The 22,074-nt window shown below is 47.5% G+C and overlaps 1 protein-coding gene across 1 annotated transcript in view; it reads left to right on the top strand.

Moving 5' to 3' along the window:
* Positions 1 to 1,706: 1,706 nt before the first annotated feature.
* Positions 1,707 to 22,074, top strand: part of BMPR1B (bone morphogenetic protein receptor type 1B) — a 39,551-nt gene continuing 19,183 nt past the window's right edge. The window contains exons 1-4 of the mRNA XM_009902724.2: positions 1,707 to 1,858; positions 13,208 to 13,310; positions 14,496 to 14,598; positions 21,355 to 21,451. Coding sequence (XP_009901026.2) covers positions 1,716 to 1,858; positions 13,208 to 13,310; positions 14,496 to 14,598; positions 21,355 to 21,451 — 446 coding nt within the window. The 5' untranslated portion in view covers positions 1,707 to 1,715. The remainder of the gene's footprint in view (positions 1,859 to 13,207; positions 13,311 to 14,495; positions 14,599 to 21,354; positions 21,452 to 22,074) is intronic.

Here is a 22,074-nt window from a genome sequence, read left to right as displayed (position 1 = left end):
TTTTCCTACCAGAGCTGGCACAGGAGGGGAGGGCTGTGCAGTTAGGAGGATGACTTGCCTGCTTGTACTCAGAGCACTGGTTGGGCCCATTCATGCAAGGGCACAGACTGGACTTTGTTGATCCTCCTAAGGACATGAGCAAGTTGAACAGCCCAGCTTTTCCTCCAGCTTTTTACTGCTTCAGGACCTTACAGCCTATTCTCACCTTGCTGCTTGCTTGCTACCCAAGCTCCAAACTGTAGCTGCATGTTCCTATCCCTTCTGCCTGTGTGCCCAACGCCACCCTCTCTGTAGGGAGCTGAAAAGAATGCAGTTTTCTGTCCTGATGGTAGAGGTTTAGGGAAGACTTTAATTAAGAGTCAAAGCTGCAGTTCAGGAGCCAGTCAAAATGACAGTGCCAATTGTTCCTGGAGAGCTAACAGCAGACGAAGAATGTTAAGCCTGCTCTTAAACTACTGTTAGCCATTAGTCAATGACCCTTCTGTAGGACTCCATAGAGAGAAGCAAAAGGGAAGTGAGAAACTGCCACTTGAAGCTTTTCATGCTCATCTCATTTTTTTTTGTCTTTGAGGCTTAAAATGTAAGCACTGGAAGCTGATATCTGAGTAGAGCTGGGGGTAGGAAATGCTGCTTAAGCAGCTACTAGCCCATCATCAGCATCTGTAGCTGTATTCTGCCAGCTCCACAGAGATTCGATGCTCTGATGTATTTTAGAGTTAATCACCTCATGCTTCAGTATTGATCATTCTCAACCACATTCTTGCCTTTTACTTGGTTTATAAGTTTCCTTTTTTATTTTTAATAGAAATGAACCATTTTTCTCTTTTATTTTCAATCAATGCTCCCCCAATTCAGTGACAGAAAAAGTGCTGTTGAACTTCTCCCAGAATTGGGAGGGTTGGAAGGGACCCCTTTGAGGAGGGTGGTGCTGATGCCTGTGGTGCTCTCTGTTGGTACTCTTCAGCCTCATGCTGTGGAGGGACACATCAGCCTTTACATTCAACTGATCCAAAGCTGCAGGAACTTGGAGTGGATGCAGTTGTGTTAATTATTGTTGCAATGTACTGAATATAAAATCACAAAATCACAGAGCTGTCAGGGTTGGAAGGGACCTCAAGGATCATCCAATTCCAACCCCCCTGCCATGGGCAGGGACACCACACTAGATCAGGTTGCTCAGAGCCACATCGAGCCTGCCCTTAAAAACTTCCTGGGATGAGGCTTCCACCACCTCCCTGGGCAACCTGTGTCAGTCTCTCACCACCCTCATGGGGAAGAACTTCTTCCTAACATCCAATGTGACGTCTATTTTTGCTTGAATGAGCATCACCTTCTCTGAGATCTTTCTCGAATCTTATGCCCATGTTCTGTACTCCCTGGACTACCATAAATCCTGCTTGCTCTTAGTGGATGTAGTTACATGCCAGGCATAGAGACAAAGAGAGCATAGAGGTGTAAGCATGGATTTGAGGTACATAGGACAAGAGGAAAGCTGCTATTGGCCATCTGAAAAGCAGCAGGACTCGAACATCAGCAAGTTCTGAGCTAGTGCCTCTGAGGCCCAATGACCCTCAAAGAAAACCACTCCAGAAAGCCACTCTGTAGTAAACACCTGGCTCAAATTTTGATGGCTAGAAATACTCCAAAGCCAATCCAATTTAGAACTCTCTTCTTTTCCCCCCTCCCCCTCCTTTATAGCCAGTTTTCTAGACAACATGCCCTTGCGAAGTTCTGGCAAGTTCAGCATGGAGACCAGGAAAGAAGATGGTGAGAGCACAGCACCTGCCCCTCCGCAGAAGAGGCTCTCCTGTCAGTGCCACCATCACTGTCCTGAGGACTCAGTCAACAGCACCTGCAGGTTTGTGCAATATGGATTTGGTGGTGAAACATGGGGGAAGCCCTATTTGTGGTAGCTCAGCAGCCTCAGGTTGGATGCTGCAGCATTTGTTTGAGCAGTAGTTTATGAATGAGTTGTTTACACACTTAGCTCTAAAAACCAGAGGTAAATTTCACCTAGCTATCAGCTGCATGTTTGTATATTTATGGTAAGGCTGTTTACATGTTTACCACCAGATCCAGAGAGGTGATTCTGCCTCTTTGCTCTGCTCTGGTGAGACCTCAACTGGAGTACTGTGTGTAGGTCTGGAGCCCTCCATAGAGGAAGGACATGGGCCTGATGGAGAGGGTTCAAAGGAGGGCCACAAAAATGATCAGCGGGTTGGAGCAGCTCTGCTATGAGGCCAGGCTGAGGGAGCTGGGGGTGTTCAGCCTGGAGAAGAGGAGGCTCCAGGGAGACCTAATAGTAGCCTGCCAGTACCTGAAGGGGGCTACAGGCAGGATGGAGAGAGGCTGTTTGCAAACACCTGCAGGGACAGGACAAGGGACAATGGCTTCAAACTAGAGCAGAGCAGATTTAGATTGGATGTTAGGAAGAAGTTCTTTACTATGAAGGTGGTGGAACACTGGAAGAGGTTGCCCAGGGAGGTGGTTGAGGCTCCTTCCCTGGAGATACTGAAGGTGAGGCTGGATGAGGCCCTGGGCAGCCTGATCCAGTTGGGGATGTCCCTGCTGACTGCAGGGAGGTTGGATTGGTTGATCTTTGTAGGTCCCTTCCAGCCTGGACCACTCTGTGATTCTAATAATTGCATTAACTCATTGACTATGAAAATATTCTGAAGGTAGGAGTAGGCTTATGAAGGTGTATGCAGTTAAAGATGTTAGGAAGAAATTCTTCCTAAGATGTTCTTCCCAGAAAGGGAGATTGGCCATTGGAATGTGCTGCTCCGGGAGGTGATGGAGTCACCATCACTGGAGGTGTTTAAAATAAGACTGGATGAGGCACTTGGTGCCATGGTTTAGTTGATTAGATGGTGTTGGGTGATAGGTTGGACTCTGATCTACAAGGTCTTTTCCAACCTGGGTAATTCTGTATTCTGTATGCTCTATTTCCTACTCAAGACAGTAAAACATCAAGAAAGCATAAGAGTAATGCAAACAACAAGCAGTGATACTTGAGATGTATCAAAATGCTAGCAAATGCTGGAAAATGTATAGTCTCTGTGGGACATCACTCATGAGAGCTCTGCACTTGGTGTGTGTCTTTGCAAGAGTCAAGCTATTTTTTGTAGGTCCTCAAGGCTTTGGGCTTTTCTTTTTCCCTTCTGCCCAGCTGGATGAGAGGCATGCCCAGCTGTACACAGTCCCATCTAGGGCACAGCCTTTGTTTCATTGACACTGCATGAAGCAGCAGAGATAACTAAGGGTACCTGTGGTGGGACCAAGCTGCTGCTCCCCCACCCAAAAGCAGCTCTCGCTGGACACATACTACTGCTGGTAGATGAGTGTTGAACACCTCTGCCTTGGCTAGAGGTGCAACAGAGCAGAGCTGAGCTCTTTATGTTCCATCTGAGGAATGCAAACTTTTCTGCTTACTTAGAGCAAGTAAGATGTTGGACATATTCACCATGAGCTGTAGCCTACTGGAATTGTGGGAATGTGAGAAGCATTGAAGCAGGGCACAGATAGAAGCAGAGCTGAACATGCCAGTCAGGTATGCAGTGCTGTTAGTCCTGTTCTGGGCTCCTCAATTTAAGAAGGACAATGAGACACTGGAATGCATCCAGAGAAGGGCAATGAGGCTGGGGAGGGGTCTGGAGCACAGCCCTGTGAGGAGAGGCTGAGGGAGCTGGGGTTGCTTAGCCTGGAGGAGAGGAGGCTCAGGGGAGACCTTCTTGCTCCCTACAACTACCCAAATGGAGGTTGTGGCCAGATGGGGGTTGGTCTCTTCTCCCAGGTACCCAGCACCAGAAGAGGAGGACACAGTCTCAAGCTGCACCAGGGGAAGTTTAGGCTGGAGGTGAGGAGAAAGTTCTTCCCAGCAAGAGCCATTGGAATATGCTGCCCAGGGAGGTGGTGGAGTCACCGTCCCTGGAGGTGTTCAGAAAGGCTTGGATGTGGCACTTGGAGCCATGGTTTAGTTAGTCATGAAGTACTGGGTGACAGGTTGGACTTGATGATCTCTGAGGTCTTTTCCACCCTGGTTGATTCTATGATTCTAAGTTGGGCAGTCTGTCTTTGTGACAATTGTTGAAGGCAGCACATCAAAAAGACAGATGAAGAAAGCCTGAGGTTGCTGATGGCACTGATGGCTTCGTTGGACTTTTGGGCGGTGTGTGTAGCCTGATGTAACTCTGCCTGGCCTGCAGCTTCACGCTGAAGTGTATCAAAGCTTTGATGACAGCTGTAAATACCATTTCCTCTTTCTATCCTCATCCTTCAAACTCATGCTCCAGCCAGGAGTCAGACCTAGCTGTTCTCACATGGCAGTCAGTTAGGCAAAGCTGTAAAATCCCCCTTGGATGTTAATTTGCAGATCCCCTGCAGCGTGGATCAGCTGTTTCCTGTTCCTGCCCAGCAAGAGCTAGTGCTCTCACACTGCCGTCTCACTCACGCAGCAACACAGAAGTTACAACTGGAGCAGGAAGGCTCTCATGTTGTAATCTGAGCTTCAAGCCCCATAATCACAGAACACATCCAGCTGGAAGAGACCTCCAAGCTCATCCAGTCCAACCTTCCACTCAGCACTCAAGGCTCAACACTGAACCATGTCCTTGAGCACCAGCTCCACACACTGCTTCAACACCTCCAGGGATGGTGACTCCAGCACTGCCCTGGGCAGAACATTCCCATGGCTGAGAGCCCTCTCTGGGAAGAAATATTTCCTTGCATCCAGCCTGAACCTCCTCTGGTGCAGCTTGAAACAAGTTCTGAGCCCCTCAGTTTAGGAAAGGTGTTGAGTTGCTGGAAGGTGTCCAGAGAAGGGCAACAAAGCTGGGGAGGGGTTTGGAGCACAGCCCTCTGAGGAGAGGCTGAGGGAGCTGGGGTTGCTTAGCCTGGAGAAGAGGAGGCTCAGGGGAGACCTTCTTGCTCTCTCCAACTCCCTGAAGGGAGGTTGTAGCCAGGTGGGGGTTGGTCTCTTCTCCCAGGCAGCCAGCACCAGAGCAAGAGGACAGAGTCTCAAGCTGTGCCAGGGGAGGTTTGGCTGGAGGTGAGGAGAAAGTTCTTCCTAGAAAGAGAGATTGGCCATTGGAATGTGCTGCCCAGGGAGCATTTTAAGCTGCAGTGTTATCTTTAGCTCCCTAAGGTATTATTAGACTTAAGCTGCAGAAGTATAAAGAAAGGGAAATTCTGTGTAGGAGCACAGCAGCCTGGTAGAGGGTTTGAGAAATGCTTCCCAGCAAGAGAGATTGGCCATTGGAATGTGCTGCCCAGGGAGATGGTGGAGTCACCATCACTGGAAGTGTTTAAGAAGAGATTGGATGAGGCACTTGGTGCCATGGTTTAGTTGATTAGGTGGTGTTGGGTGATAGGTTGGGCTTGATGATCTCAAAAGGTCTTTTCCAACCTGGTTAATTCTGTGTTCTGTATTCCAACCCCCTTGTCAGCTCTCTCAGCCTGTTTTACTTTGGGCTGTTCTTGGACCTGCAGAGTTTGATCTGCCAGCCCCATAGGGACAGGCCAGCATGTGCTGAGGCACCCAAGGGCTTTTCAGAGCCCTAACACCCAGAAAATTCACTGAGCACATAGATCCATAGCTGGAGCTTGGGTTCTGGAGAGCATCAGGCACTGTCCTGTCTGAGGCTTTCAGCAGATCATGGAATCCTTCTGTGTGCCTAGGAGCAAGAAGAGCTCTGAAAGGTCAATGAGGAAGCATTGCCAGCTCTGTTTGAATAAAACAGCTTGAAATAAAATAGTTTGAATAAAACTCTCAGAATAGGCTACTCCTATTGCAATCACCATTAAAAATGTCCCATACAAAGCAGTCTGCCACCACAGTGTCATTTTGGTTTGCTGCCACAGGTATTGATCTGTTAAAGAGGGAGGGGACAGGCTCTGCTCAGCTGCACCCTGTGATAGGACAAGGGGCAATGGATAGAAACTCCAGCACAGGAGGTTCCACCTCAACATGAGGAGGAACTTCTTCCCTGTGAGGGTCCCAGAGCACTCGAACAGGCTCCCCAGAGAGGTTGTGGAGTCTCCTTCTCTGGAGACTTTCAGGGCCTGTCTTGATGTGTTCCTGTGGTGTGACCTTGCTCTGGCAGGAGGGGTGGGCTTGATGATCTCTGAAGGTCCCTTCCAGCCCCTAACATCCTGTGAGCCTGTGTAAAGCACAGATCCTGTCTGTAGTACCATTAGCCTTGCATGTTTATATAATAAGGAGGACACCTGGTGGCCGTTGAAAATCCTCTCCCTAAATGATTAAAGTCAGTATTCTTCAACCACATCTGTATCAGAAGAGAGTGCAGCATTAACCAAGTTGGAAAAGACCTTTGAGATCATCCAGTCCAACCTATCACCCAGAACCATCTAATCAACTAAACCATGGCACCAAGTGCCTCATCCAGGCTCTTCCTAACCACCTCCAGGGATGGTGACTCCACCACCTCCCTGGGCAGCACATTCCAGTGGCCAATCTCTCTTGCTGGGAAGCAACCTTCTTGCCATCTACAGCTACCTGCAGGGAGGTTGTAGCCAGGTGGGGGTTGGTCTCTTCTCTCAAGCAACCAGCACCAGAACAAGAGGACACAGTCTCAAGCTGTGCCAGGGGAGGTTTAGGCTGGAAGTGAGGAGAAAGTTCTTCACAGAGAGAGTTATTGGCCATTGGGATGTGCTGGCTAGGGAGGTGGTGGAGTCACCATCCCTGGAGGTGTTCAAGAGGGGATTGGAGGGTGGCACTTGGTGCCATGGTTTAGTCGCAAGGTCTGTTGGACTTGGTGATCTTTGAGGTCTCTTCCAACCTTGGGGATTCTGTGACATCTGTGCCATTTGGAAAAGGCTTTCAGTGAGGAAGCTCCAATCTGCTTAGGATGCCACCAGCACCTTGTTCTACTGTTCCAGTTCAAGTTTTGAGTGCACAAAGCCAGTGCAGGGGCAGTTGTGTCTAATTACAATTAAATGCAGATTTTAAAAGGCAGTGTTAGCTTTAATTGGCTGTGACTGTAATGGGATTGCAATAAAGGCAGAGGCTGATGGGGGTGCCTTGTTGTACTCTTGTTTCCCGCTCACAAATAAATGCTGACAGTTTGAAAGATTGTGCTGATAGAGTTTAATTTCTTGCCTGTTGCCTACTGGTCTTGATTATGTTTCTGCTCATCTGTGTCTTGAGGTAATTTTTTCTTATCTGAGGCAATACAACAATTCAGTTACTTCTCCAGTGCTACCAGAGGTGATAAGTCACTTGAGTGTTACTATTTTCAGTCTCCTGCAAATGATAGGACAGAATTTTCTTGGTGGTTTGGTATGTGGACGGAGGAAGGCTCCCAATGCTGCGCCAAAGCACTGAGTTGAGGCAACTTTTCTCTCAAGCAGCTGCAGTTTTTAGGGTAAAGTTGAAGGCTTTCTGACACAGGAACTATGGTGAGAGCTTAGAAATTAGCCTTTCAATTTCTGCAGTGTTTATTTTTATATTCCAATGCAGTCCTTTATCCAGGGCTGTTCCAGAGGCAGTTCAGTCCTCTTTGATGATTAAACCAAACAACGAAGGTCAACAGAGGCCAGTTCTTGCAAACTCCCATCTTTCCTTGTGCCCCTTTACCAGGGCCTTCTGTCTCATGTGGCTCAGCAGGTGACTTTGCCCTGAGTGTTTGAACTGAAAAAAAACCCCACAAAGTCCTCCTCCCTTGCTTTAAACTGTGTCCTTTGTTCTTAGGTTTGTTCAGGGCTTGCCTACTAGGTATTTAAATTAAACCTTAAGCTACATAGCAATGCAAGTCCATTCCCCCTTTCTCTTGTTTTCTGTGTTGTGACTCCAAGTGTCAGGAAGAACTGTTTCATCTGATCTGTGGTTTTGAAGAAGACACATTTGGTGGGTTGGCTCATGTCCCATTCTTGAAGGAATAGTGTGGGCCAGTACTACAGAGAGCACAATGTTGATGGATAGACCTATATGCAATATATTGAGAGCTGCTCTGCTAGGATGTTTGGGTACCCTCCTTTCTCTCCACTTGTAGGGCCATCACTGAGCACCCAAAGAACCAAAAGATACCAATCTGATCTCCTTCTATGCCCAGGTGACTGCCTGGTGGATGTGGGGCAGGCTGTGGATGGAGTCTGCCTGGACTTCAGCAAGGCCTTTGACACTGTCCCCCACAGCAAACTGCTGGCCAAAATGTCAGCCCCTGGCTTGGACAGCAGCACTCTGAGCTGGGTTAGGAACTGGCTGGAGGCTGAGCCCAGAGAGTGGTGGTGAATGGTGCCACATCCAGCTGGCAGCCAGGCACTAGTGGTGTGCCCCAGGGATCAGTGCTGGGCCCCATCCTGTTCAATATCTTTATTGATGACCTGGATGAGGAGATTGAGTCCATCATCAATAAATTTGCAGATGACACCAAGCTGGGGGCAGGAGTTGATCTGTTAGAGAGTGGGAGGGCTCTGCAGAGGGACCTTGCCAGGCTGGACAGAAGGGCAGAGTCCAAGGGCATGAGATTGAACACATCCAAGTGCCAGGTTCTACACATTGGCCACAACAACCCCATGCAGTGCAACAGGCTGGGAAGGAGTGGCTGAGAGCAGCCAGGCAGAAAGGGACCTGGGGTTGATAGTAGGCTGAACATGAGCCAGCAGTGTGCCCAGGTGGTCAAGAAGGTCAATGGCATCCTGGCCTGCATCAGGGACAGTGTGGCCGGCAGGAGCAGGGAGGTCATTCTGCCCTGTGCTCAGCACTGCTGAGCCCACAGCTTGAGTCCTTCAGCATTCGAGTTTTAGTGACTGAGGTATTGCATAGTCTGTAAGAAATGGCTGGTGGCCGCTGAGGACATTTCTGTGAGCAGCTGCAAAGCTGCTGGCCTTTGTTCCTCTCTTCTGACATTTAGTAAAGGTCTCAGGGTCACATCTTTCCTTCTGCTAATCTGTAACTGTGGCAGCAGAGTCTGTCAATATTTCTGCTGTTAACTCCCACTGCTTTCCTGGCATTTGGCTGGGCTGAAGAAATCCACTTTTAGCAAGTGTGTGGCATACCAAATCTGTTCTCACTAGTGATCACATCCAAAATGTATTTAGTTGCTCTCCTACACCATACTCTAAGAAGATGGTGCTTTAGTGGAGAAGCTTAGTGGATGTCTTCCCGGATGTATTCGGCTGTATCAGCTTGAATCCCTTCTCTGCACATTACTCACAGAACCAAATTGCACAGGATTCAAATGGCAGAGTTTTAGAAAACCTGTTGCAAATGTAAGCTGAGATACTACAAGTGTAAGAAAATATACTGCAAAGATTTCTATTCTACTCCTTTGTGCTAGGAGGTTGAAAATGGGTTTTGGATATTGCTTTGCATGGGTCATGCATGCATCAGGCTCAAAAACAAACAGGGAATCATAGAATCACAGAATTGTCAGGGTTGGAAGGGACCTCAAGGCTCAGCCAGTTCCACCCCCCCTGCCATGGGCAGGGACACCTCACACTACAGCAGGTTGCCCAGAGCCACATCCTGGATGCCTTTAAAAACCTCCAGGGATGAGGCTGCCACCACCTCCCTGGGCAATCTGTACCAGTCTCTCACCACCCTCATGGGGAAGAACTTCTTCCTAGCATCCAATCTGAATCTACCCATTTCTAGTTTTGCTCCATCCCCCCCAGTCCTATCACTCCCTGACACCCTCAAAAGTCCCTCCCCAGCTTTCCTGTAGCCCCCTTCAGATCCTGGAAGGTCACAATTAGGTCTCCTCAGAGCCTTCTCTTCTCCAGACTGAACAGCCCCAACTCCCTCAGTCTGTCTCCATAGCAGAGCAGCTCCAGCCCTCTGCTCATCCTCGTGGCCCTTCTCTGGACACCTTCCAGCTCCTCCAGCTCCTTCTTGTACTAGGGGCTCCAGAACTGGACACAGTGGGGTCTCATGAGAGTGGAGCAGAGGGGGAGAATCACCCCCTCAACCTGCTGGCTGTGCTGCTCTTGATGCAATTGATGATTCAGATTTGATTCAGATTTGTTTGACTATATATATATAAAACTGTTATAACAATAAGAACAGTTCTTATTTCTGCCATTGGCAGGTGTGAGGTAGGGTAATCAATAAAACAGCAGGGGTATGTCCTGCCCTTTGCTTGCAGTGTGTGGTCCATCTGACATCCTGCGAACCAGAAGAGGTCAGGAGTGGGAGGGGGGGAAGCAGGTAAGAGATCCTTCTTTCTTTTTGGAAGAGGCATTCCACCTCTCACCCAAACACCTGAGAAATGTTAATAAAACATGGCATGAAAACATCTTGGTTTACTTTCTTCTTGGAGATAGAAACAAACCTTACCAAGGTTTGTTCTGCTCAGTGTTGCCATTTGTAACCTTTTCATCTGTTCCTCTGCCGTGGCCTTGTACAGCTGTGCTTTATCCTTGTTGTTGCATCCCCTGACTTTTCTGCTTTGTTTCATCCAATCTAATGTTGTTTGTCTTTTTAAATGTGGAATAAAACTTCCAGAGCTTGAGGAGCTCTCAATTGAGTTTTCAGAAGTAAGCTAAGAATCAGAGTCAGAAAACAAAGCAGGATGAAATGAACCAAACCAAACCAACCCAACCCAGACAAAACCAACCAAACAAAAAACCCCCAACCCCAAACAAACCACAAACCTCTGCACTTTGCTGCTTCCTTTTTTGTTTCTCTCTTACAAACAGTTTGACTTTTCCATCTCCTGCTTTCCTTGGGTGACCTGAGCATTTGGTTGGGTTGGTGGTGGTTTTTTTTGTGCTGGGACTGTTTAGCTGTGGACTTCATTTTTGTGTTCCACTTGATTGCAATTTATTGTTTCGTTGCTCTGTCCCTTGGGTTAAACTTACTCGTTACTTTGAATCAAAGGCACCATGCAAACAAATAAAATCTAATCTAATATAATATTCTACTCTAATGGATTCCTTACAGTCTCTCTTCTTGGCAGTCCTATTGTTCCTGTCTTTAAAGCTGAAGCAATAAAATCAAGGTGGTGGTTGCCCAGAAGGGTTGCTGACTCGTTTTGACTTTTCTTGCGTGCACAATGGCAAAGAAGGGTAGAAATCACTGCTGGCTTCTCCCACAAAGCAATTTGTAATGTGCAACTGGTTACTTTCCAACCCCAGCAGTCAATAACCCCTGATGGATTATTATTTGAAGTAGTAAGCTTGCTGTGGCTGGACCCTGCACCGCTAATGCAGAAACAGACCACGGCACATGTTTGATGTGAGCGGACAGGGAGCTGCTGGAGAGGGTCCAGCGAAGGGCTGTGAGGATGATTAGGGGACTGGAGCACTGCCTGGTGAGGAGAGGCTGTGGGAACCTGGGGCTGTTTAGTCTGGAAAAGAGAAGACTTAGAGGGGATTTTAAAAATGTTTATAAATATCTGAGGGCTGGAGGGCAGGAGGGAGGGGACAGGCTCTGCTCAGTTGCACCCTGGGATAGGGAGTAATGGATGTAAGCAGTGGATGTAAGCTGCAGCACAGGAGGTTCCACCTCAACACAAGGGAGAACTTCTTTACTGTCAGGGTCCCAGAGCACTGGAGCAGGCTGCCCAGAGAGGTTGTGGAGTCTCCTTCTCAGGAGCCTTTCCAGCCCTGTCTGGATGTGTTCCTGTGTGACCTGAGCTAGATTGTATGGTCCTTCTCTGGCAGGGGGGTTGGACTTGATGATCTCTTTGGGTCCCTTCCAACCTCAACATCGTCTGATCCTATGATCCTGTGTATCCAGCATGTCTCTGGTGTGGCCTAATACTTCCAAATGTTTGTTGTTGTTGTTGTTTTTTTCTCTTTATACCTGTAGCTGTGCCTCTTGGTCTCTACATCTTCATTGCCTTCCCTGTTGTTGCTCAGGCTCCCCTTTGATCCGAGTGTGGAGCAAATCACCTGAGATTTTGCTGCCCTTCAATGTTTTTTTCTAATCCTTTTTTCTTTTTATTTCCTTGTTTTAACTCAGTTTGTTCCTTCCCTCGTGAAAAATACTCTCTCTCTATAATAACCACTGCTGTTTTCCTGGGGAAATAGCAGAATATTTTGTTTTTTATATGACTTAAATATCTTCCACTAAAGAGTTGTTGTTTTTTTCTTTTTGTGTTTGTAATTCTCTTCCTGCAAATCAGTCAGTTCCATTTCTTGCACACATTAAAGCAGATCCCTGAGGACCTTTGAGATCATCGAGTCCAACCTATCATCCAACACCATCTGATCAACTCAACCATGGCACCAAGTGCCTCATCCAGTCTCTTCTTAAACACCTCCAGGGATGGTGACTCCACCACCTCCCTGGGCAGCACATTCCAATGGCCAATCTCTATTTCTATGAAGAACTTCTTCCTAACATCCAGCCTAAACCTCCCCTGGCACAGCTTGAGACTGTGTCCTCTTGTTCTGGTGCTGATTGCCTGGGAGAAGAGACCAACCCCTACCTGGCTACAACCTCCCTTCAGGTCTCCCCTGAGCCTACTCTTCTCCAGGCTAAAGCAACCCCAGCTCCCTCAGCCAGGGTAGCCTTCAGTTGGACTCTCTCCAGCAGGTCTCTGTCTTTCTTGAGCTGGGGAGCCCAAGACTGGACACAATATTCCAGGTGAGGTCTCACCAGGGCAGAGTAGAGGGGGAGGAGAACCTCCCTGGATCTGCTGGACACACTTCTCATAATGCCCGTCCGGATCCCATTGGCACTCTTGGCCACAAGGGCACATTGCTTCACACACAAGGCAGGCCTGCTGTAGTGTTGATTGCTTACATTTAGAATAGAGTAGAGTAGAGTAGACTTAACCAGGTTGGAAAAGACCTTTGAGATCATCAAGTCCAACCTATCACCCAACACCATCTGATCAACTAAACCATGGCACCAAGCACCTCATCCAGTCTCTTCCTACACACCTCCGGCGATGGTGACTCCACCACCTCCCTGGGCAGCCCATTCCAATGACCAGTCTCTCTTTCTGGGAAGAAATGGGGGCTCCAAAGCCTTACCACACTAACAGTCATATTATAGGCAGATAATTGGGGTGTTTGTTAGTGCAGTTGATAGCTGTGCCAACTTTGTGTGTGCAAGAGCTGGACCACAGTGCTGTTGGCTGTTGGACTGCGTTGCAAGAGGTTGGCTTTTAGAGCCTGAGTCTTCCAGCCTGCCTTTAGTATGTCAGTCTGTTCATGACAGTGATTTGCCTTAAGACTATACTCAGCAGTGTATTTGCCCTTCAGAGCCTTTTCCTGATTCATTCTTTCTAACCCTCAGCACTGATGGCTACTGCTTCACCATCATAGAAGAAGATGAGTCGGGCGGACATTTAGTCACCAAGGGATGTCTTGGATTAGAAGGCTCAGACTTTCAGTGTCGGGTAAGAAATCATTTCCTTGGCTTTTTCACAGCTTTCAGTCGAAGTGCAGTCAACAGATGTTACTATGTCCATGTTTTTAACTGCTGTTCACTTGGCAGGTAGTTAGGATGCATTGATTGCTGAGAGGAGTGCATTTGTGTCCCTGAATGGTGATGGTATAGCTGCTCCTAACGAGAAACTTAAGTTTTTGGGGTTGGCACTGCTGTTAGTAACACTCCTACTCAGAGGAGGTTGGAATGTAGAGGAATGCAGTCTAATTCCTGAAGTTTCCATGTTAGCTGAGGTTAGGCAGGATGTTATTTGATGGACCACAGCAATCTCTGTGTCTGATGTGCAGTTTAACATCAGATTCAGCTCTCTGGTGCCAGAAATTTCCTTCAAGTACGGTGATCGCCTGACGGAGAGCAAATCTCACTGCAGGAATGGAGGGGGTATGGGCAGTGAAGCAAGGTGGTTGTAAAGTGGTTTTGCCTTTCCTGACATTAACTTCAAATGATTTTATATGACTGCAGGAGCAGCCTAATCATCAAGGTCCGTGGAAAGCGTTTTACCCTGCTTCCCATGAGAGGCAGCTGCTGAATTAGTCCACACAGCAATTCCCACATTACTCTGGCTAGACTGTTTTGAATACCCAGGTTAACTTATTTTTGTAATATAAGTCTAATTGATGGATGGATGTGACTTTCACAATCCTGTCTTGCACCACTGAAGTCAATCAGTGTCTTCTGCAGCACTAGGGTACCAGTAGAAATACGTCAGGGTGAGTTAAGCTCTTAATTATCTAGATGAAATGTTGCTGGATAGACTCAGTAGCAGAAATCCTTACTCTGCACATGCTGTTAACAGACTACAGTCTAGCTGAAAAGCACATCTTTCTCTGGAGTGCCAGAGTGATCACAGGAACACAGGATGCTAAGGGTTGGAAGGGACCTCTAGAGATCATCGAGTCCAACCCCCCTGCCAGAGCAGGAGCAGAGAATCCAGCACAGGTCACACAGGAACACATCCAGACAGGGCTGGAAAGGCTCCAGAGAAGGAGACTCCACAACCTCTCTGGGCAGCCAGCTCCAGTGCTCTGGGACCCTTACAGTAAAGTAGTTCTTCCTCATGTTGAGGTGGGACTGTGGTGGCCTATTTTTACGACACAGACAATCACTTTGCTTTCTATCACCTGGTTTGTTGCAGGACACTCCTATTCCTCACCAAAGAAGATCTATTGAATGTTGCACAGGCCAGGATTACTGTAACAAACACCTTCACCCTACCCTGCCACCGCTGAAAAACCGAGGTAAGGGCAACAGATCTATTCCTGACATGGCTCTTTGTGCCTTAGGAAGAAACAAAGCCAAAACCAAAGCAGAAGATAGCCTGCATTACTGGATCATCACTGGATTTCTGTAGGTCCTGTGGGGAGCAGTGCCTTGCCCTGTGGTTATTGGTGCTTGCTGTTACTTCTGTTGCATGCATGCAGTGAGCATCAGGTGCGTTCCGGTCTCACCGAGTCACAGAGTCTCAGGACGTCAGGGGTTGGAAGGGACCTGGAAAGCTCCTCCTGTCCAACCCCCCTGCCAGAGCAGGATCACACAGAGCAGATCACACAGGAACACAACCCGTTGAGTTTTGAGTATCTCTAGAGAGGGAGACTCCACAACCCCCCTGGGCAGCCTGTTCCAGTGCTCTGTCACCCTCACAGGGAAATAATTCCTCCTCCTGTTTCCATGGAATTTCCTATGCCTCAACTTCTACCATTGCCCCTTGTGCTGGCATTGGGCATCACCCAATGGCTCCATCCTCTTGGCTCTCATCCTTTACATGTTTATAAACATTGACAAGGTCACATCTCAGTCTCTTCTTCTCCAAGCTACAGAGCCCTCAGCTCCCTCAGGCTCTCCTCATAAGGAAGATGTTCCACTCCCTTCAGCATTTTTGTGGCTCTGTGCTGGACTCTCTTGAGCAGTCCTGAGGTCCTTCTAGAACTTAGGGGCTCAGAGCTGGACACAATGTTCCAGATGCAGCCTCACCAGGGCAGAGTAGAGGGGGAGGAGAATCTCTCTCAACCTACTAACCACAGCCCTTCTAATCCACCCCAGAATGGCCTAGGCCTTCCTGGCCACAAGAGCACATTGCTGTTTCATGGTCATCCTTCCATCCACCAGGACCCCCAGGCCTCTTTTCCCTTCACTTCTCTCCAGCAGGTCAGTCCCCAACCTATCTTGGTGCATGGAGATGTTCTTCCCCAGGTGCAAGACTCTATCAGTGATCATCCCAATAACTTAGTTCAGTCTTGGCAGAGGATGTCTCTTTGCTGTGTATTTTTTAGCTTGATAATAGAACTGAATCCTCCTTCCAGTCCCTGCAGCATGCAGTGCTGCTGTTCATAATTCCACACATATCTGGGACCAGGCTTCCAGTGGTTAAGTGGACTGAAGTTGATAAAGCTTTTCTTGTTTAAAAGACTTAATAATCCAGCACTAGGACAATAACCAGGAATTAAAGCAGATTTCCTCCTGGAAAAGTCTAGCTGCAAATAGAATATTGAGTGAGAACTCCTGCACTGATTCTTTTCCCTGTGTTGTTATTTTACTGTTTGAGAACAAATGGATGTGTATTAACTTGTAGCAATTTTTGTCTGTTTGTTTAAACATCACTTTCTGAAAGCTGGCTAAACTCTTCTGGCTGGCTGGTGCAGAATCCATTTTATCACAGAATCACAGAGTGTTAGGGGCTGGAAGGGAGCTGGAAAGCTCATCCAGTCCAAACCCCCTGCCACAGCAGGATCACACAGGAGCACATCCAGGTGGGTTTTGAATATCTCCAGAGAGGGAAACTCCACAGCCCCCCTGGGCAGCCTCTTCCAGTGTTCTGTCACGCTCACAGGGAAAATATTTTTCCTCCTGTTTCCATGGCACTTCCTCTGCCTCAGCTTCCACCACTGCCCCTTGTGCTGGCATTGGGCATCCCCCAGCAGAGCCTGGCTCCAGCCTCTGGGCACTCACCCTGCACATCTTTATCAACATGAATGAGGTCAGCCCTTAGCTTTCTCTTCTCCAGGCTAAAGAGCTGCATCTCTGTCAGGCTCTCCTCTCAAGGAAGATACAATTTGTAGTCTGCCATTCTAAAAATCAAGTGTTTCAATCTTCCCTATCAGCAATTAAAGTAAAATGGAAAAATCACCCTGACACAAAGGAACTACTTTTATTGATTGATTTATTTGTTTCTCTAGTTATTTATTTGTTAATAGCCAAATGCAGATGTTGAGCTGCATTGGGAAGTGGAAATATCTTCCTAGCTAAGGATAAATTCATCTGTGATACACTCTGGCATTGGCAGCTGTGGAGTTTAGTCTGGGAGAGTCAGTTCAAGGTTGCAGGATGGTTTGCAATCACAGTGTTCCAAGCTGGAACTCCAGATCAGTGTGCAGATGCACTCTCAGTTATGCAAACAACAGATACTGGCACAGATGATTGCTCAGAGAAAGCCTTCACTCCTGTAAGCTGTTGCCTTCATGCCTGTGAAACTGTGCACAGATGGGCTGCAGAATCAGAACCGTGGAGGCTGGGGTGTAAATGTTTCACTGGTTACCAGCAAGCCACTCGGTCAGCAGACCCAGAGGAAATCCTGACTTCCAGCATAAGACTGCTTTGGTTGCTTTGTTCATTCTAAAGCAGTTCTTTGTCCTGGGAGTAAAAAATGCTCCAAAGGGAGTCAGTATTTCTTCACACTTACTTAGTGTATCAATAAATCACAGAATCACAGAATGTTAGGGGCTGGAAGGGAGCTCCAAAGCTCATCCAGTCCAAGCCCCCTGCCAGAGCAGGAGCACCTAGAGCAGATCACACAGGAACACATCCAGGCAGGTTTGGAATATCTCCAGAGAGGGAGACTCCACAACCCCCCTGGGCAGCCTCTTCCAGGGCTCTGTCACCTTTACAGGGAAATTTTTTTTCCTCATTTCCCTTTAGAAAAACACTGCAGTGATTTCTTCTTGCTGCTGACAGAGTTTATTCTACACTAAACCTACTTTAAAATAGCAAAGCAATGCCTAACACTAGACATCTACCTTACTAAGATCTCAGTTATTTGGCAATACTATCTGCTGCTTATACAGGAAGCAATAAAGGAAGCTTTTGATAGTGGCAGAAGTTGTTTGGATCAGTGTTGGCTTTGCTCTGTGTGTGTGTATGGGGTAAACAAGCCACCACTTGGGCCCTGTGGTGGCAGACCCCATGAAACAGCAGGGAGAATATTTGTTGAAAGAACAAATGCCTCCAGTGGGCAGAGGATTCTACCTGCTCTGTGTTGCACAGTTGTGTATTGGAGCAGAACAAACTAAAGGTGGGGTGTGAAGAATTTCGTTTGAAATAAGTATCACAGGATCACAGTACATTAGAGGTTAGAAGGGACCTCCAGAGATCATCAGGTCCAACCCCCCTACCAGAGCAGCATCACCCAGGGAAGTCTGCACAGGAATGCATCCAGGTGGGGTTGGAAAGTCTCCAGAGAAGGAGACTCCACAACTTATCTGGGCAGCCTGCTCCAGGGCTCCATCACCTTCACTGTAAAGTTTCTCCTCATGTTGAGCTGAAACCTTCTCTGTTCAAGCCTGAACCTGTTGTTTCTTGGCTTACTGTGCACCACCCAAAGGAGCCTGGGCCCCTCCACTTGACACCCACCCCTCAGCTATTGATAGACACTGATCAGATCCTCTCCCAGCCTTCTCTTCCCCAGACTAAACAGCCCTGGCCCCAGTTGTGAGTTTATTTAATCAATGGTTCACAGGCTCCATGGGGAGGACTGTGATGGGAATCAGTTGGTATCATCTTGCATGATGAGGATATTCTGTCCTTTCAGGAGTCCAGCATGGTGCTTTTTAGTGTTCTATCACTTGGCAACTGCAATATGCCAAGCAGTGGGGCTATGAGAGCAAGCAGTAGCTTCCATGGAGGCAGCAGTAAGGGATTGCCAGGAGCATGGTGCACAAAACAAATGTGGTAGGTTTGGGAAGCTTCTTCCCACACCTTAGCTGGCTGAGAAGAAATAGCAAAGCCCAGCAAATGGCACAGTAGCAGTTTTGTGTTGCACACAACCAGTGGTGCCTGCTGGTGTCGGTGGTAAGCAGCACAGCAGTTCCAGGGCTCCATCACCTTCACTGTAAAGAAATGAAGTTAAAGAAGTTTCTCCTCATGTTGAACTGAAACCTTCTCTGTTCAAGTTTGTATCTTGGCTTATTGGCTCAAGTTTGTTTCTTGGCTTATTACTGCACACCACTGAAAAGATCTTGGCCCCCTCCACTTGACACCCACCCCACAGCTATTGGTAGACATTGATCAGATCCCCTCTCCCACACTAATCTTCTGATGGTGTAGTGTGGAAATGTATTTCAGGAGCTTCTTCATTAAATGTAGATGGACAGGGCTGAAGTCAGGACCTTTATGAAAGCCTTAAGTAAATATCTCACTCTCTGTGCCAGGCCTGTTTCGATTTGTCGTTGCTGTATCCTAGTGTGAAAGCGTGGAGGAAAGCTGTAGTTTGAGCTGTAGATCCTCACTGCAATCAGGCATTAGTGCTGTGTACAAACACACAGTACTGCCAGTGGTTGCTGCAGTAGCTGTGAGCATTGTTTCTATTGGAAACATTTAGATTAGGCTGTGATAGAGTGAGTACTGTTGGAGTTGTATCTCAAATTTAGCATAAACTGTTGAGTAGAAAGAAAGAGGTGACCTTAAAAACAAGCTCCTAGGAACAACCTTCTGACCTCCAGAATTCCATGAAAAATATGTGTGTTCCTCAGCTTTTAAAGAACAAGCAGGAATTTGGCTTCTGATGAGCTTATGTCCAAGGTCGTCCCTCAAGGGAAAGAGAATCTAGGGAGAGTGTCCAGCTGCAGGTCAAAGGTGGTTGAACTGCAAATTAACCTATGCACCAAGGGGACATATACAAAGGCTTGATCTCTCAAAGTGCTTTTCCAGACCTGGTATGTGCTGGAAGTTGGGTTTTACACCATCTCCCCCTCCATGCAAAGAAAGAGGGAGCACATGCATGACACTGGAAGCTGGAAGCATTACTGCTGGTCAAAGTAAGGCTCGTGAAGCAAGACAGGAGAAACAGCAGTGAAGTCCTGAGCTCATCTCAGCACAGAGCCAGCAGGTTAAAGTCCTCCAGAGAAACCACAAAATCCTTATCTCTTAGCTGTGCATCTGTCTTATTAAGGAAATGAGAGTCATAATTTGGTCTGATATAACACCTCTGCTTTAAACAATAAAAGATATTCCTGGAAATCCTAGTGAAAGAGCAGGCTAGGAAAGGAGAAATCTGTCTTTGCTGATTTAGAGCCTATATAAGCAGAAGTGGTGGTGCCACCGTGTCTGGCTCCCTGCCTGTAGAGCCAGTGATGAATGGGCAAGGGAATGATTGGGGGAGTGATGGGGTTTGATGTGTGCACACAGGCTCCACGCCTCAGATTTCACTGCAGTTTTTACTTGGATAACCATAACGTTGTGAAGTGGAGGGACCCAGGGAGGGAGGAGATCCTTCTCTCCCTTTGATATGCTGACTTCTCCCTTAAACCTGCTGGGTGGCATTTTTAATGCACTGCTCAGTCTAGTCTGCATGGCAGAGTAAGGGGAGCAGGGGTGGGAGGGAGGAGGGGAAAATCAGAAAATCATGGAATTGTTAGGGTTGGAAGGGACCTCCAAGGATCAGCCAGTTCCAGCCCCCCTGCCATGGGCAGGGACACCTCACACTGCAGCAGGTTGCTCACAGCCACATCCAGCCTGGCTGCAAAAACCACCAAGGATGAGGCTTCCACCACCTCCCTGGGCAACCTGTGCCAGTGCCTCACCACCCTCATGGGGAAGAACTTCTTCCTATCATCCAATCTGAATCTACCCATTTCTAGTTTTGCTTCATTCCCCCCAGTCCTATCACTCCCTGGCACCTTAAAAAGTCCCTCCCCAGCTTTCTTGTAGCCCTCTTCGAATACTGGAAGGCCACAATCACCGGAAGGTAACCGAGAGGCAGCTTGGTGTTACTGACAGCCCTCATTTTGTTGCTTCCTCTCCTTTGCTGTGGTGCTTACCACCAACACCAGCAGGCACCACTGGTTATGTACAACACAAAACTGCTACTGTGCCATTTGCTGGGCTTTGCTATTTCTTCTCAGCCAGCTAAGGTGTGGGAAGAAGCTGGAGCTGCTCTGCTATGAGGACAGACTGAGAGAGTTGGGGTTGTTCAGTGTGGAGAAGAGAAGGCTCTGAGGAGACCTAATTGTGGCCTTCCAGGATCTGAAGGGGGCTCCAAGAAAGCTGGGGAGGGACTTTTGAGGGTGTCAGGGAGTGATAGCACTGGAGGGAATGGAGCAAAACTAGAAATGGGGAGATTCAGATTGGATATTAGGAAGAAGTTCTTCCCTGAGTTCTTCACCCTGTGAGGGTGGTGAGACACTGGCACAGGTTACCCAGGGAGGTGGTGGCAGCCTCATCCCTGGAGGTTTTTGCAGCCAAGGCTGGATGTGGCTGTGAGCAACCTGCTGTAGTGTGAGGTGTCCCTGCCCATGGCAGGGGGGTTGGAACTGGATGAAGCTTGAGGTCCCTTCCAACCCTGGCAATTCCTTGATTCCTAGGATAAATGCAACTGCTCACTATTTTTATATTAACTGCTCAATAGGATGCTACTTAATAAGAGGGATTTAAGATAGAGGTAGTGATTTTTGTCTGTCCTGGCTGATTGCTTATGCTGAAACATAGATCTCTACAAGCCCTAACTGGTTTTCCATTCAGAGCCAAACAGGGGATATCTTGCCTGAGTAAGGACTGAAAACTCAAACAGGCTTTTGAAGGTGCCAATTCTGCCCTGCTCAGTGAGGGCCAAAGAAGAAGTTCACAGGGTGCCTGGGCAACCCAGGGCTTATCTTGCACAGGACTTCAGCAGAAAAGAAAGGAAACAAATTTGGGCTCAGAGCACTTTTTAGGGCATGTGTGCCTTTTGACACTGACTTTGTACCACCTCCCTTTCTAAATACTCTTTTCCTTGTTTTTATCCCCAGACTTTGCCGAAGGAAACATTCATCACAAGGCTCTGCTGATCTCGCTGAGTGTTTGCAGTATACTCCTGGTGCTTATCATTATATTTTTCTACTTCAGGTAAATAAAGAATACTTTACCAGCTTGTCAGTGTTCCTCCCAACATTTCTCTTTCTTTACAGACTGAAGATTTACAGAAAATGGAAATGGACTTTTTATTAGACTTAAGACTTCAAAGTAGACTTCAAGGAGAAAAGAGAGAGAAACTGTAATTTTATGATGAGGAAAAAGGTGGAGTTTATTCATGCTAGTCGTGGGTACAGCTCTGCGGTGTATTTCATGTAGAAACCTTTGCACAACACCTTCAAAAGGGCATAGCTGTGTGATGTGTTTCATATAGAATCTTTTGCACAACACCCTCAAAAGGGCATAGCTGTGTGATGTATTTCATCTAGAATCTTTGGCACAACACCTTCAAAAGGGCATAGCTGTGTGATGTATTTCATCTAGAATCTTTTGCACAACACCCTCAAAAGGGTATAGCTGTGTGATGTATTTCATATGGAATCTAATGTACAGCACCCAGAAAGGGCATAGCTGTGTGATGTATTTCATGTAGAATCTTTGGCACAACACCTTCAAAAGGGCATAGCTGTGTGATGTATTTCATCTAGAATCTTTGGCACAACACCTTCAAAAGGGCATAGCTGTGTGATGTATTTCATCTAGAATCTTTTGCACAA

The sequence above is a fragment of the Dryobates pubescens genome, chromosome 1, assembly GCF_014839835.1.
Source record: "Dryobates pubescens isolate bDryPub1 chromosome 1, bDryPub1.pri, whole genome shotgun sequence".
Lineage (NCBI taxonomy): Eukaryota > Metazoa > Chordata > Aves > Piciformes > Picidae > Dryobates > Dryobates pubescens.
The sequence above is the reverse complement of the archived record's forward strand: the minus strand, read 5'-3'. Positions and strand labels throughout refer to the sequence as shown.